The 13,706-nt window shown below is 37.1% G+C and overlaps 1 protein-coding gene across 1 annotated transcript in view; it reads left to right on the forward strand.

Moving 5' to 3' along the window:
• pkp1b (plakophilin 1b) overlaps positions 1-13,706 on the forward strand; it is a 58,357-nt gene that overhangs the window by 30,313 nt on the left and 14,338 nt on the right. Inside the window, exons 4-8 of the mRNA XM_061885260.1 lie at positions 2,803-2,944; positions 6,590-6,797; positions 8,916-9,084; positions 10,689-10,806; positions 10,861-11,037. Coding sequence (XP_061741244.1) covers positions 2,803-2,944; positions 6,590-6,797; positions 8,916-9,084; positions 10,689-10,806; positions 10,861-11,037 — 814 coding nt within the window. The remainder of the gene's footprint in view (positions 1-2,802; positions 2,945-6,589; positions 6,798-8,915; positions 9,085-10,688; positions 10,807-10,860; positions 11,038-13,706) is intronic.

The raw sequence follows: 13,706 nt of genomic DNA on the forward strand, positions 1-13,706 counted from the left end.
AATACCATTCATACTCTATAATAATAATAATAATAATGATAATAATAAAAGACTACTTATTCTTCATAGTCTAATAATTATAATAATGAAAGACTATCCTTTATACTCACTAATATTAATAATCATAATAAAAGACGGCTCGTCCTTCATACTTGATATTAATAATACAAATAATAATATTGATAATAATGATAATAATAATAAAATATGACTTGTCCTTTATACTTGATATTAATAATACTAATAATAAAAATGATAATAATAATAATAATAATGATTATAATTATAATAATATTAATAACAATAATAAAAAACAACTTATCCTTCATACTCGATAATATTGATAATTATAATAAAAGACTATTCATACTCTATAATAATAATAATAATAATGAAAGACAGCTTATTCTTCATACTCTAATAATAATAATAATGAAAGACTAGCCTTCATACTCGCTAATATTAATACTAATAATAAAAACCAACTTGTCTTTCATACTCAATAATAATAACAATAAAAGACGACTTATACTTTATACTCGATAGTAATAATAATAATAGTAGTAAAAGACAACATATGCTTTATATTCGATGATAATAACAATAATAATAATAATAATGAAAGACAACATATTCATACTCGATAATAATAATAATAATAATAACAATAATAATAATAATAATACAATACATATTATCCTTCATACTCGATAATAATCCATCCATCCATCCATTTTCTAACGCTTATTCCCTTTGGGGTCGCAGGGGGCTCTGGTGCCTATCTCAGCTACAATTAGGCGGAAGGCGGATTACACCCTGGACAAGTCGCCACCTCATCGCAGATACTCGATAATAATGAGAATTATAAAAATAAAAGACTATTCATAATCTATAATAATAATAATAATAAAAGATAGCTTATCATTAATACTCAAATAATAATATTAATGAAAGACTATCCTACATACTCGCTAATATTAATAATCATAATAAAAGACGGCTTGTCCTTCATACTCGATGATAATAATAATAATAATAATAACAATAATAATAATAATAAGAAGAAGAAGAAGAATAACATTAGTAGTAATACAAGAGGACTTATCCTTCATACTCGATAATAATACTACTACTACTACTAATAATAATAAAAGGCAACTCATAGTTCATATTTGGTAATAACAATAGCAATAATAATAATATTGATAATAATAATTATAATTATAAAAGACGACTTATCCTTCATACTCAGTAATAGTAATAATGATAATAATAATAAGAAGAAGCAACTCATTGTTCATACTTGATAATAATATTGATAATAATAATAATAATAATAATAATAATAATAATAATGATAATAATAATAACAAAATACACCTTATCCTTGATATTCGATGTTTGAATCGACAAACATGTTGACAGTTGTAGTCGACAAAAAGTCCAAAAATTGAGTGGTATAAAATAAGTTAAAGTCAAAAAATCGAGTGGTATAAAATAAGGAAAAGTCAAAAAATTTAGTGGTATAACATAGGTAAAAGTCAAACAATTGAATGATACAAAATAAGTAAAAGTCAAACGATTGAGTGGTTTAAAATAAGTCAAAGTCAAACAATTGAGTGGTATAAAATAAGTTAAAGTCAAACAATTGAGTGGTATAAAATGGGTAAAAGTCAAACAATTGAGTGGTTTAAAATAGGTAAAAGTCAAACAATTGAGTGGTATAAAATAAGTTAAAGTCAAACAATTGAGTGGTATAAAATGGGTAAAAGTCAAACAATTGAGTGGTTTAAAATAAGTAAAAGTCAAACAATTGAGTGGTATAAAATAAGTAAAAGTCAAACAATTTAGTGGTATAAAATAAGTTAAAGTCAAACAATTGAGTGGTATAAAATGGGTAAAAGTCAAACAATTGAGTGGTTTAAAATAGGTAAAAGTCAAACAATTGAGTGGTATAAAATAAGTTAAAGTCAAACAATTGAGTGGTATAAAATGGGTAAAAGTCAAACAATTGAGTGGTTTAAAATAAGTAAAAGTCAAACAATTGAGTGGTATAAAATAAGTAAAAGTCAAACAATTGAGTGGTATAAAATGGGTAAAAGTCAAACAATTGAGTGGTATAAAATAAGTAAAAGTCAAACAATTTAGTGGTATAAAATAAGTTAAAGTCAAACAATTGAGTGGTATAAAATGGGTAAAAGTCAAACAATTGAGTGGTTTAAAATAAGTAAAAGTCAAACAATTTAGTGGTATAAAATAAGTTAAAGTCAAACAATTGAGTGGTATTAAATGGGTAAAAGTCAAACAATTGAGTGGTATAAAATAAGTAAAAGTCAAACAATTTAGTGGTATAAAATAGGTAAAAGTCAAACAATTGAGTGGTATAAAATAAGTTAAAGTCAAACAATTGAGTGGTATTAAATGGGTAAAAGTCAAACAATTGAGTGGTATAAAATAGGTAAAAGTCAAAGAATTAAGTGGTAAAATAAGTCCAGTATGTTGTAATGAAAGGAGTAGAAGCAAATAAGACCTGACTGGAAGACGTATGATTAATGACTCTTTGAAGGGACTCCATCTTGCCGAACTGTGCCTTTTAAAAGATTTGTTTAAAAAAACTGGCTGGTTATTTTATTTGTATTTTTTTTAATGTTTACTTTTTTTTGACAACAAAATAATCCCTGCTTGTTGTTCTTTGATGAACGTCCTGTGACACAAATATTACTCATTATGAATTATTGTGTTTACTTCTTGATGAAGGTTTGTGCGTGTAGTTTTAATGAAGGTATGTGTGTGTCCTCACAGGTCACATGGCAACAGTGGTGTGGCAGAGCTCACCATGAAGGAAGCGGTGGAGTTTCTGTCCAGTGAAGACGACAAGTTGAAACACTGCGGTGCTGCTTTCATCCAACACAACACCTTCATTGACGACAAGGCCAAGGACGAGGTGACCTTGTTGGTGCCTGTTCTTTGTCAGGTCATGTTGGATGTCATGTGCTGTTCTTTGTCAGATTGTTGTCATGTTGGATGTCATGTGCTGTTCTTTGTCATGTTGGATGTCATGTGCTGTTCTTTGTCATGTTGGATATCATGTGTTGTTATTTGTCAGATTGTTGTCATGTTGGATGTCATGTGCTGTTCTTTGTCATGTTGGATGTCATGTGTTGTTCTTTGTCAGATTGTTGTCATGTTGGATGTCATGTTGGATGTCATGTCCTGTTCTTTGTCATGTTGGATGTCATGTTGGATGTCATGTGCTGTTCTTTGTCATGTTGTATGTCATGTGCTGTTCTTTGTCATGTTGGATGTCATGTGTTGTTCTTTGTCAGATTGTTGTCATGTTGGATGGCATGTGCTGTTCTTTGTCATGTTGGATGTCATGTTGGATGGCATGTGCTGTTCTTTGTCATGTTGGATGTCATGTGTTGTTCTTTGTCAGATTGTTGTCATGTTGGATGCCATGTGCTGTTCTTTGTCATGTTGGATGTCATGTGCTGTTCTTTGTCATGTTGGATATCATGTGTTGTTATTTGTCAGATTGTTGTCATGTTGGATGTCATGTGCTGTTCTTTGTCATGTTGGATGTCATGTGTTGTTCTTTGTCAGATTGTTGTCATGTTGGATGTCATGTTGGATGTCATGTCCTGTTCTTTGTCATGTTGGATGTCATGTTGGATGTCATGTGCTGTTCTTTGTCATGTTGTATGTCATGTGCTGTTCTTTGTCATGTTGGATGTCATGTGTTGTTCTTTGTCAGATTGTTGTCATGTTGGATGGCATGTGCTGTTCTTTGTCATGTTGGATGTCATGTTGGATGGCATGTGCTGTTCTTTGTCATGTTGGATGTCATGTGTTGTTCTTTGTCAGATTGTTGTCATGTTGGATGCCATGTGCTGTTCTTTGTCATGTTGGATGTCATGTTGGATGTCATGTGCTGTTCTTTGTCATGTTGGATGTCATGTGTTGTTCTTTGTCAGATTGTTTTTCATGCTGGATGTCATGTTGGATGTCATATTGTCATGTTGGATGTAATGTGCTGTTCTTTGTCATGTTGGGTATCATGTGTTGTTCTTTGTCAGATTGTTTTTCATGCTGGATGTCATGTTGGATGTCATATTTTCATGTTGGATGTCAGATAGTTGTCATGTTGGATGTCATGTGTTGTTCTTTGTCATTTTGTTGTCATGTTGGATGGCATGTGTTGTTCTTTGTCAGATTGTTGTCATGTTGGATGTCATGTGCTGTTTTTTGTCATGTTGGATGTCATGTGTTGTTCTTTGTCATTTTGTTGTCATGTTGGATGTCATGTGTTGTTTTTTGTCAGAATGTTGTCATGTTGGATGTCAAAATTGTTTTCATGTTGGATGTCATGTGTTGTTCTTTGTCAGATTGTTGTCATGTTGGATGCCATGTGTTGTTCTTTGTCAGATTGTTGTCATGTTGGATGTCATGTGTTGTTGGATATTAGATTGTTGTCTTGTTGGATGCCATGTGTTGTTCTTTGTCATATTGTATGTCATAATGTGATGTTGGATGTAATGCTGGATGTCATGTGTTGTTCTTTGTCAGAATGTTGTCATGTTGGATGCCATGTGTTGTTGTTTGTCAGATTTTTGTCATGTTGGATGTCATGTGTTGTTGGATGTCAGATTTTTGTCTTGTTGGTTGCCATGTGTTGTTCTTTGTCATGTCGTATGTCATAATGTGATGTTGTATGTCATGTGTTGTTCTTTGTCAGATTTTTGTCATTTTGGATGTTATGTGTTGTTGTATGTCTTGTTGTTGTGTGTCATGTTGGATGTAATGTGTTGTTGGATGTTAGATTGTTGTCATGTTGGATGCCATGTGTTGTTCTTTGTCATGGTGTATGTCATAATGTGATGTTGTATGTCATGTTGTCATGTTGGATGTCATGTGTTGTTTTTTGTCAGATTGTTGTCATGTTGGATGTTATGTGTTGTTGTATGTCATGTTGTATGTCTTATGTTGTTGTGTGTCATGTTGGATGTAATGTGTTGTTAGATGTTAGATTGTTGTCATGCTGTGATGCTGGATGTCAGTCATGTTGGATGTCATGTTCTGATGTTGGATGTCATGTTGTGATGTTAGATTTCAGTCATGTTGGATGTCATGATGTGATGGATGTCATGTTGTGATGGTGGATGTCAGTCGTGTTGGATGTCATGTTGTAATGTTAGACTTCAGTCATGTTGGATGTCATGATGTGATGGATGTCATGTTGTGATGGTGGATGTCAGTCGTGTTGGATGTCATGTTGTGATGTTGGATGTCATGTTGTGATGCTAGATGTCATGTTGTGATGTTGGATTTCAGTCATGTTGGAAGTCATGTAGTGATGTTGGATGTCCGTCATGTTGGATGCCATGTTGTGATGTTGCATGGCATGTTAGATGCCATGCTGTGATTTTTAGATGTCAGTTATGTGTGATGTCATGTTGTGATGTTGGATGTCATGTTGTGATGTTGGATGTCATGTTGTGATGTCATGTTGTGATGTTGCATGCCATGTTGGATGTCATGTTGTGATGTCATGTTGTGATTTTGGATGTCATGTTGTGATGTCATGTTGTGATTTTGGATGTTATGTTAGATGCCATGCTGTGATTTTTAGATGTCAGTTATGTGTGATGTCATGTTGTGATGTTGGATGTCATGTTGTGATGTTGGATGTCATGTTGTATGTTGGATGCCATGTTGTGATGTTGCATGGCATGTTAGATGCCATGCTGTGATTTTTGGATGTCAGTTATGTGTGATGTCATGTTGTGATGTTGGATGTCATGTTGAGATGTCATGTTGTGATGTTGCATGCCATGTTGGATGTCATGTTGTGATGTCATGTTGTGATTTTGGATGTCATGTTGTGATGTCATGTTGTGATTTTGGATGTCATGTTGTGATGATGCTGGATGTTATGTTGTGATGTCAATTCATGTTGTGATGTTGGATGTCATTTTGAGATGTTGAATGTCATGTGATGTTGGCTCTCATGTGATTTTGGATGTCAATTTGCAATGTTGGATGTCAAGCTGTGATGTTGGATGATATGGACATACTGTATGTTTAAAATATACAGTATGTCCATGTAGTAGTGTATATTTGATGTGTTGTTTTCACAGGCCACTTAAATGATGTGACAGGCCAGGTAAATGATGTGACAGGCCACATAAATGATGTGACAGGGCAGATAAATGATGTGACAGGCCAGATAAATGATGTGACAGGCCACATAAATCAATCAATCAATCAATGTTTACTTATATAGCCCTAAATCACTAGTGTCTCAAAGGGCTGATGTGACAGGCCACATAAATGAAGTTGTGGGACAGCTCCTCCCTCGGGTCGTGGGTTTGACACCTGAATGGTAGAATTTTTGTCATGTAAAGGTGGCCCTTTGGTGAGGCCGTACATTTGGAGCGATGACGGCGCTGCTAAAGATGATGTTAGCCACTACAAGTCACCATGGAGGACTCATCCCTCGTGTTCCTGGCCCACATAGTCCTCACACGGGTCAGGTCCTCATTCCTGGTGTTCCTGGCCCACATAGTCCTCACACTGGTCTGGTCCTCAGGTGCTGAAGCTGAAGGGCATCCTTCCCCTGGTGGCGCTCCTACAGAGTCCCAGTCTGCGCATCAACCAGGCGGCCTCTGCTGCACTGAGAAACCTCTCCTTTAAGAACCGCAGCAACAAGGAGGAAATCCAGCGCTGTGGGGGCATCGCTGCTTCTGTGGCTCTGCTCCGAGAGACTGACTCTGTGGAGATCCAGAAGCAGCTGACAGGTGCAAAGACCAGTACTTAGACCAAGTTCCAATACAAAGACCAGTACTTAGACCAAGTTACAATGCAAATACCAGTACTTGGACCAAGTTAAAATACAAAGACCAGTACTTAGACAAGTTAAAATGCAAAGACCAGTACTTAGACCAAATTCAAATGCAAAGACCAGTACTTAGACCAAATTCAAATGCAAAGACCAGTACTTAAACCAAGTTCAAATGCAAATACCAGTACTTAAACCAAGTTCAAATGCAAAAACCTGTACATAGACCAAGTTCAAATGCAAAGACCAGTACATAGACCAAGTTAAAATGCAAAGACCAGTACTTAGACCGAGTTTAAATGCAAATACCAGTACTTAGACCAAGTTCAAATGCAAAGACCAGTACTTAGACCAAGTTCAAATGCAAAGACCAGTACTTAAACCAAGTTCAAATGCAAAGACCAGTACTTAGACCAAGTTCAAATACAAAGACCAGTATTTAGACCAAGTTCAAATGCAAAAACCAGTACTTAGACACAGTTCAAATGCAAAGACCAGTACTTAGACAGGGTTCAAATACAAAGACCAGTACTTAGACAAAGTTAAAATGCAAAAAACTGTACTTAGACCAAGTTAAAATGCAAAGACCAGTACCTAGATCAAGTTCAAATGCAAAGACCAGTACTTAGACCAAGTTAAAATGCAAATGCCAGTACGTAGACCAAGTTAAAATGCAAAGACCAATACTTAGACCAAGTTCAAATGCAAAAACCAGTACTTAGACCAACTTCAAATGCAAAGACCAGTACATAGATCAAGTTCAAATGCAAAGACCAGTGCTTGGACCAAGTTTAAATGCAAATGCCAGTACTAAGACCAAGTTAAAATGCAAAGACCAGTACTTAGACCAAGTTAAAATGCAAAGACCAGTACTCAGATCAAGTTTAAATGCAAATACCAGTACTTAGACCAAGTTCAAATGCAAAGACCAGTACTTAGACCAATGTAAATGCAAAGACTAGTCCTTACACCAAGTTCAAATGCAAACACTAGTACTTAGACCAAGTTCAAATGCAAAGACCAGTACTTAGACCAAGTTCAAATGCAAAGCCAGTACTTAGACCAAGTTCAAATACAAAGACCAGTACTTAGATCAAGTTAAATTGCAAAGACCAGTACCTAGACCAAGTTAAAATGCAAAGACCAGTACTTAGATCAAGTTCAAATGCAAATACCAGTACTTAGACCAAGTTAAAATGCAAAGACCAGTACTTAGACCAAGTTCAAATGCAAAGACCAGTACTTAGACCAAGTTCAAATGCAAAGCCAGTACTTAGACCAAGTTCAAATGCAAAGACCGGTACTTAGACCAAGTTTAAATGCAAATACCAGTACTTGGACCAAGTTCAAATGCAAAGACCAGTACCTAGACCAAGTTCAAATGCAAAGACCAGTACTTGGACAAGTTTCGAATGCAAAGACCAGTACTTGGACCAAGTTTAAATGCAAATACCAGTACTTGGACCAAGTTCAAATGCAAAGACCAGTACTTAGACCAAGTTCAAATGCAAAGACCAGTACTTAGACAAGTTAAAATGCAAAGACCAGTACTTAGACCAAGTTCAAATGCAAAGACCGGTACTTAGACCAAGTTTAAATGCAAAAAACAGTACTTAGACCAAGTTCAAATGCAAAGACCAGTACTTAGACAAGTTAAAATGCAAAGACCAGTACTTAGACCAAGTTCAAATGCAAAGACCGGTACTTGGACCAAGTTTAAATGCAAATACCAGTACTTGGACCAAGTTCAAATGCAAAGACCAGTACCTACACCAAGTTCAAATGCAAAGACCAGTACTTGGACAAGTTCAAATGCAAAGACCAGTGCTTAGACCAAGTTCAAATGCAAAAAACAGTACTTAGACCAAGTTCAAATGCAAAGACCAGTACTTAGACAAGTTCAAATGCAAAGACCAGTACTTAGACCAAGTTCAAATGGAAAGACCAGTACTTAGACAAGTTCAAATGCTAAGACCAGTACTTAGGCCTAGTTCAAACACAAAGACCAGTACTTGGACCAAGTTAGAAACATCCACACTTCATCCTTTTCAGACAAATATTTGTTCTTTGGCCTCAGGTCTTCTGTGGAACTTGTCCTCTGCCGACAGTCTGAAGACAGACCTGCTGAAGAACACCCTGCGAGTCCTGATGGACCGTGTCATTTTGCCTTACACCAGCAGTACCAGGAGAGACGCCTTTAACGGTCCTGACCAGGAGACCTTCTTCCACGCCACCAGCTGTCTGAGGTAAAACTCTTGGTGACTTAGGGAGGACTCTGCTAATACAGGGGTGTCCTGGCTGCTCAGTCGAGACCAGACTCCAGGACTCCTACTGTGTCAGCAGAAGGTTTCCTGGCTGGTCCGCTGTCAGTCAAAACCACAACTACTGATTGTCCTCATGTCAACAAGACTTGGTATTTTATGTGGCCAAGTTCAAATGCAAAGACCAGTACTTAGACCAAGTTCGAATGCAAATACCAGTACTTAGACCAAGTTCAAATGCAAAGACCAGTACTTAGACCAAGTTCAAATGCAAAGACCAGTACTTAGACCAAGTTCAAATGCAAAGACCAGTACTTAGACCAAGTTCAAATGCAAAGACCAGTATTTAGACCAAGTTCAAATGCAAAGACCAGTACTTAGACCAAGTTCAAATGCCACTTCGTTTGATTTCATCTGGCCTGCTACTTCCTTGTATGTGGTCTACTACATAATTTTATTGTGGCTCGCAACAACATTCTGTGTGCCACAATATCATTTTATTTTGGCCTGCTACATCCTTTTATAGTGGCCTGCCACATAATTTTAAAGTGATTCGTAACATCATTCTAATGTGTGACAACATACCATTTAATTGTGGCCTGCCACATCATTTTATAGTGGTTGGCAACGTCATTTTAATGTGTGCCACCATTTCATTTTATTGTGACTTGCCACAACATTTTATTGTGGTTCGCAACATTCTGTGTGCCACAATATCATTTTATTTTGGCCTTCTACTTCATTTTATAATGGCCTGCCACATAATTTAAAAGTGATTTGTAACATCATTCTAATGTGTGACGACATACCATTTAATTGTGGCCTGCCACATCATTTTATAGTGGTTGGCAACGTCATTTTAATGTGTGCCACCATATCATTTCATTGTGATCTGCCACTTCATTTTATTGTGGTTCGCAACATCATTCTAATGTGTGCCACAATATACTTGTATTGTGGCCTGCAACATATTTTTTGTGCGGCCTGCCACTTCATTTTATTGTGGTTTGCAACATCATTGTAATTTGTGCCACGTTAAAATTTTATAGTAGTCTGCGACATCATTGTATAATGCCCTACCACATAATATTATCATGACCTGTGACATCATTTAATCATAATTTTATTTTGGCCTACCACATCATTTATTGGGGCCTGCGACATAATTTTATTTTGGCCTACCACGTTTTTTTATTGGGGCCTGCAACATCATATTATTGTGGCCGTCAACATTATTTTATATTGGGCTACCACGTTATTTTATTGGGGCCTGCAAGGTCATTTTACAGTGGCCTCCCACACAATTTTATTGGGGCCTGCAAAAATCAATTTAACTGTGGCCTGCGACATCATTTTATTGGCCTTTTGATATCATTTTATTTTGGCTTATCACATTATTTTATCGGAGCCTGCTACATCATTTCATCATGGCCTACCACCTCATTTTAAAGGGGCCCGCAGCATCATTTTATCGTAGCTATTATACATGTATATTTATATATATTAGCAGGTGGCTATTATACATGTATATTTATATATATTAGCAGGTGGCTATTCTACATGTATATTTATTGTGTGTCTGCTGACAGGAACCTGAGCAGCGGCAAGCAGAGCAACCGCCAGACCATGAGGAAATGTCGCGGTCTGATCGACTCCCTGGTGGCGTACCTCAAGGACTGCCTGCAGGCCGGCGCTCCTGAAGACAAGGTGAATGCTGCTCGCCTCACGTGTCGCTCACATGTCGCTCACCTGTGAAAACAGTCCGTAGAGAACTGCGTGTGCATCCTGCACAACCTCACCTTCCAGCTGGAGGCGGAGTCACCGGCCTTGTTCAACCGCATCACGGCGCTGGCCAACCCCGTGGGCAAGGATGACCCTGAGGACGAGACGGGGCCCATCGGCTGCTTCAGTCCACAGAGGCCAGGGGCCGACAGCAAGGTGAGATGATGTCATTAGCAGTCATGTGATGTACACATGTCACCTGCAGTCATTCTGTGAAATTTGGTGGAGGAGGAATTATGGTTTGGGGCTGTTTTCCAGAAGTTGGGCTTGGCCCCTTAGTTTCAGTGAAAGGAATTTGGTGTGGGTGAACTTGACTGGCCTGCACATAGTCCTGACCTGACCATAACTACTGTAACTTATTGAACAACTTATTTTCTTGTAATTAATGTACATCAGAGCTATTCACATTTTTGTTTTTTGTCTTTTATTTAGTGTGTTAGATTCTGCAACTAGTCTTCGGATCCCACTGTACGCAATATCTGAAGAGCTTGGGGAAAAAAAGCATTTCACTGTGGTCTACTCTGCATATGACCAATAAAACTTGAAACTTGAACCCCGATAGAACACCTTTGGGATGAATTAGACCGGAGACCAAGAACCAGGCCTTCTCCACCACCATCAGTGTGTGGCCTTCTCCACCACCATCAGTGTGTGGCCTCACCATTGAGCTTTAGGAAGAACGGGGGAAAATTGCTATAAACACACTCTGCAACCTTGTGGACAGCCTTCCCAGAAGAGTCGAAGCTGTAACAGTTGCAAAACATCATATTGAACCCTATGGGTTAGGGGTGTGATGGCACTTTTGGCAATATAGTGTGTATATATATATATATATATATATATATATATATATATATATATATATATATATTAGGGGTGGGCAAATTAATGCGTTAACTACGAGTTAACTCATCAATCTATTAACGCCAACAATTATTTTATTGCACATTTGCGTATGTTGTTTACATGCTTTTATTTTGTTAACGCCTTTTCTTAATAAGATGGCGTCACCTGGACAGGCTTCGGCGTCGAGGGGCTCTTGGTAAAGATGGAACATTTGGCAAAAATACCGGACAATTCTGCAAATTTCATGGCTGGCTTACAGCGTGGTCACTCCGGGATCACTTACGACCGCCAGACTATTCTGAATGTGGATAGATCGGGCCGTTTTGGACTGAATGACGCGTGCTTGCTAGACCGGCTAGCTAGCATGGGAATACTTTGCCGGCTACATCCAGCGGCCTGTGAAGCAGCAGAGTATATGTGTTGTCTGTCTATTTATGAATAATGCAGACTAGGCGTGTTGGCTGAGTTCTTAACGTTTACTTTCAGAGCGTGCATATCACAACATACAAGATGCAGTCATGGCGACACACAACCTATACCGGGCTAGTGCGCATGCTCGTCACTCCTGTTGCATGCTGGGTAGGGTAGTTCTTTTTTTCCCTGGCTCATAACATCACAGCATAGTACCATGCATATGTGTTCAGTTTATCAAAGCACCAAGCAAACAATCGGAAAATTCCCATCATATCAATTCCTAGATATGGTCATAATTATTTTAAGTGCACTATGCAGAATAAACAGAACATTATTAATATTGCTACTACGGATAATTTGATCAAAAATTCCCTAAAACAGCCCACTACCTATAATATAGGTTTTTTAAACATAAAATCCCTGATAAAAAAAATGTTTCTGCTGTTACCTCAGAAATTGCCTGTTCAGATGTTATGATTGTGGCTCAGAGATTTGTATGTAGATTATATTTATTTTCCATAACAAAGAGGATAACTTAAATACCCTGGCAGTGGCAATAAGCTTAAATGTTTGTATTTACATTTTTTGAGTTGATTTTCATAAAATATGCTATTTAACTGCTACTGTTTAACAAGGACTGATTTAAATTGTGTTTGCACAACAAATGTTTTGGCGCTTTTGTTCATGTGGGAGAATATTCCAATAAAGGTGCACTACACACTACTTTTGAATTCATTATTGGGCTTTGCGTATACAATGCAGTTCATCGCGATTAATCGGAGAAATAATGCGATTAACTTCGATTAAAATTTTTAATCGTTGCCCAGCCCTAATATATATATATATATATATATATATATATATATATATATATATATATATATATATATATATATATGTCTTGATTGGATTATCCAGAGAATAGTGCTCGATACCGTGGTAGAGCGCAATATGTAGGTGTGGGAAAAAATCACAAGACTACTTCATCTCTACAGAACTGTTTCATGAGGGGTTCCCTCAATCATCAGGAGATTTTAATGGAAGCATTCACATACAATGGTTTATATAGGGCACAGAGTGGGTGGGTACAAGCAGGCGTAGGGTGTGGTGATTGGCTCCTGTGTTACCTAGGAGTTGTTTCCGTCTGTGGCGGCATGTTGAAATGATTTCACTGCGCTTGTTGAGGGATGATAGATCTGGATGATATATAATAAACAGTTTCTCTTTTAAGCATAGGTTGCATCTTTTATTACCACTGTTGTAAGGTGTGCTGGATGCAAGAATTTGCCATGTTATTGAATATTCAACATTATTGTCTTTGAGGTTCCAAATGTGTTTGCTGAGTTCACTCTGATCGACAAACACTTCCCCAAAGGCAACACCCTAAGAAAAATATTCAACAAGAAAAACATTAAATTGAGCTACAGCTGTATGAATAACATGCAACAAATCATTTCAAACCACAACAAAGCAATTGCAGAGGGACTGCCTACCCCCAGACTAAACGACTCTGAAACCAATAATGAATGTAACTGTCGCAAGAAACCTGATTGCCCTCTCAATGG

Source organism: Nerophis ophidion, linkage group LG02 (assembly GCF_033978795.1).
Source record: "Nerophis ophidion isolate RoL-2023_Sa linkage group LG02, RoL_Noph_v1.0, whole genome shotgun sequence".
NCBI lineage: Eukaryota > Metazoa > Chordata > Actinopteri > Syngnathiformes > Syngnathidae > Nerophis > Nerophis ophidion.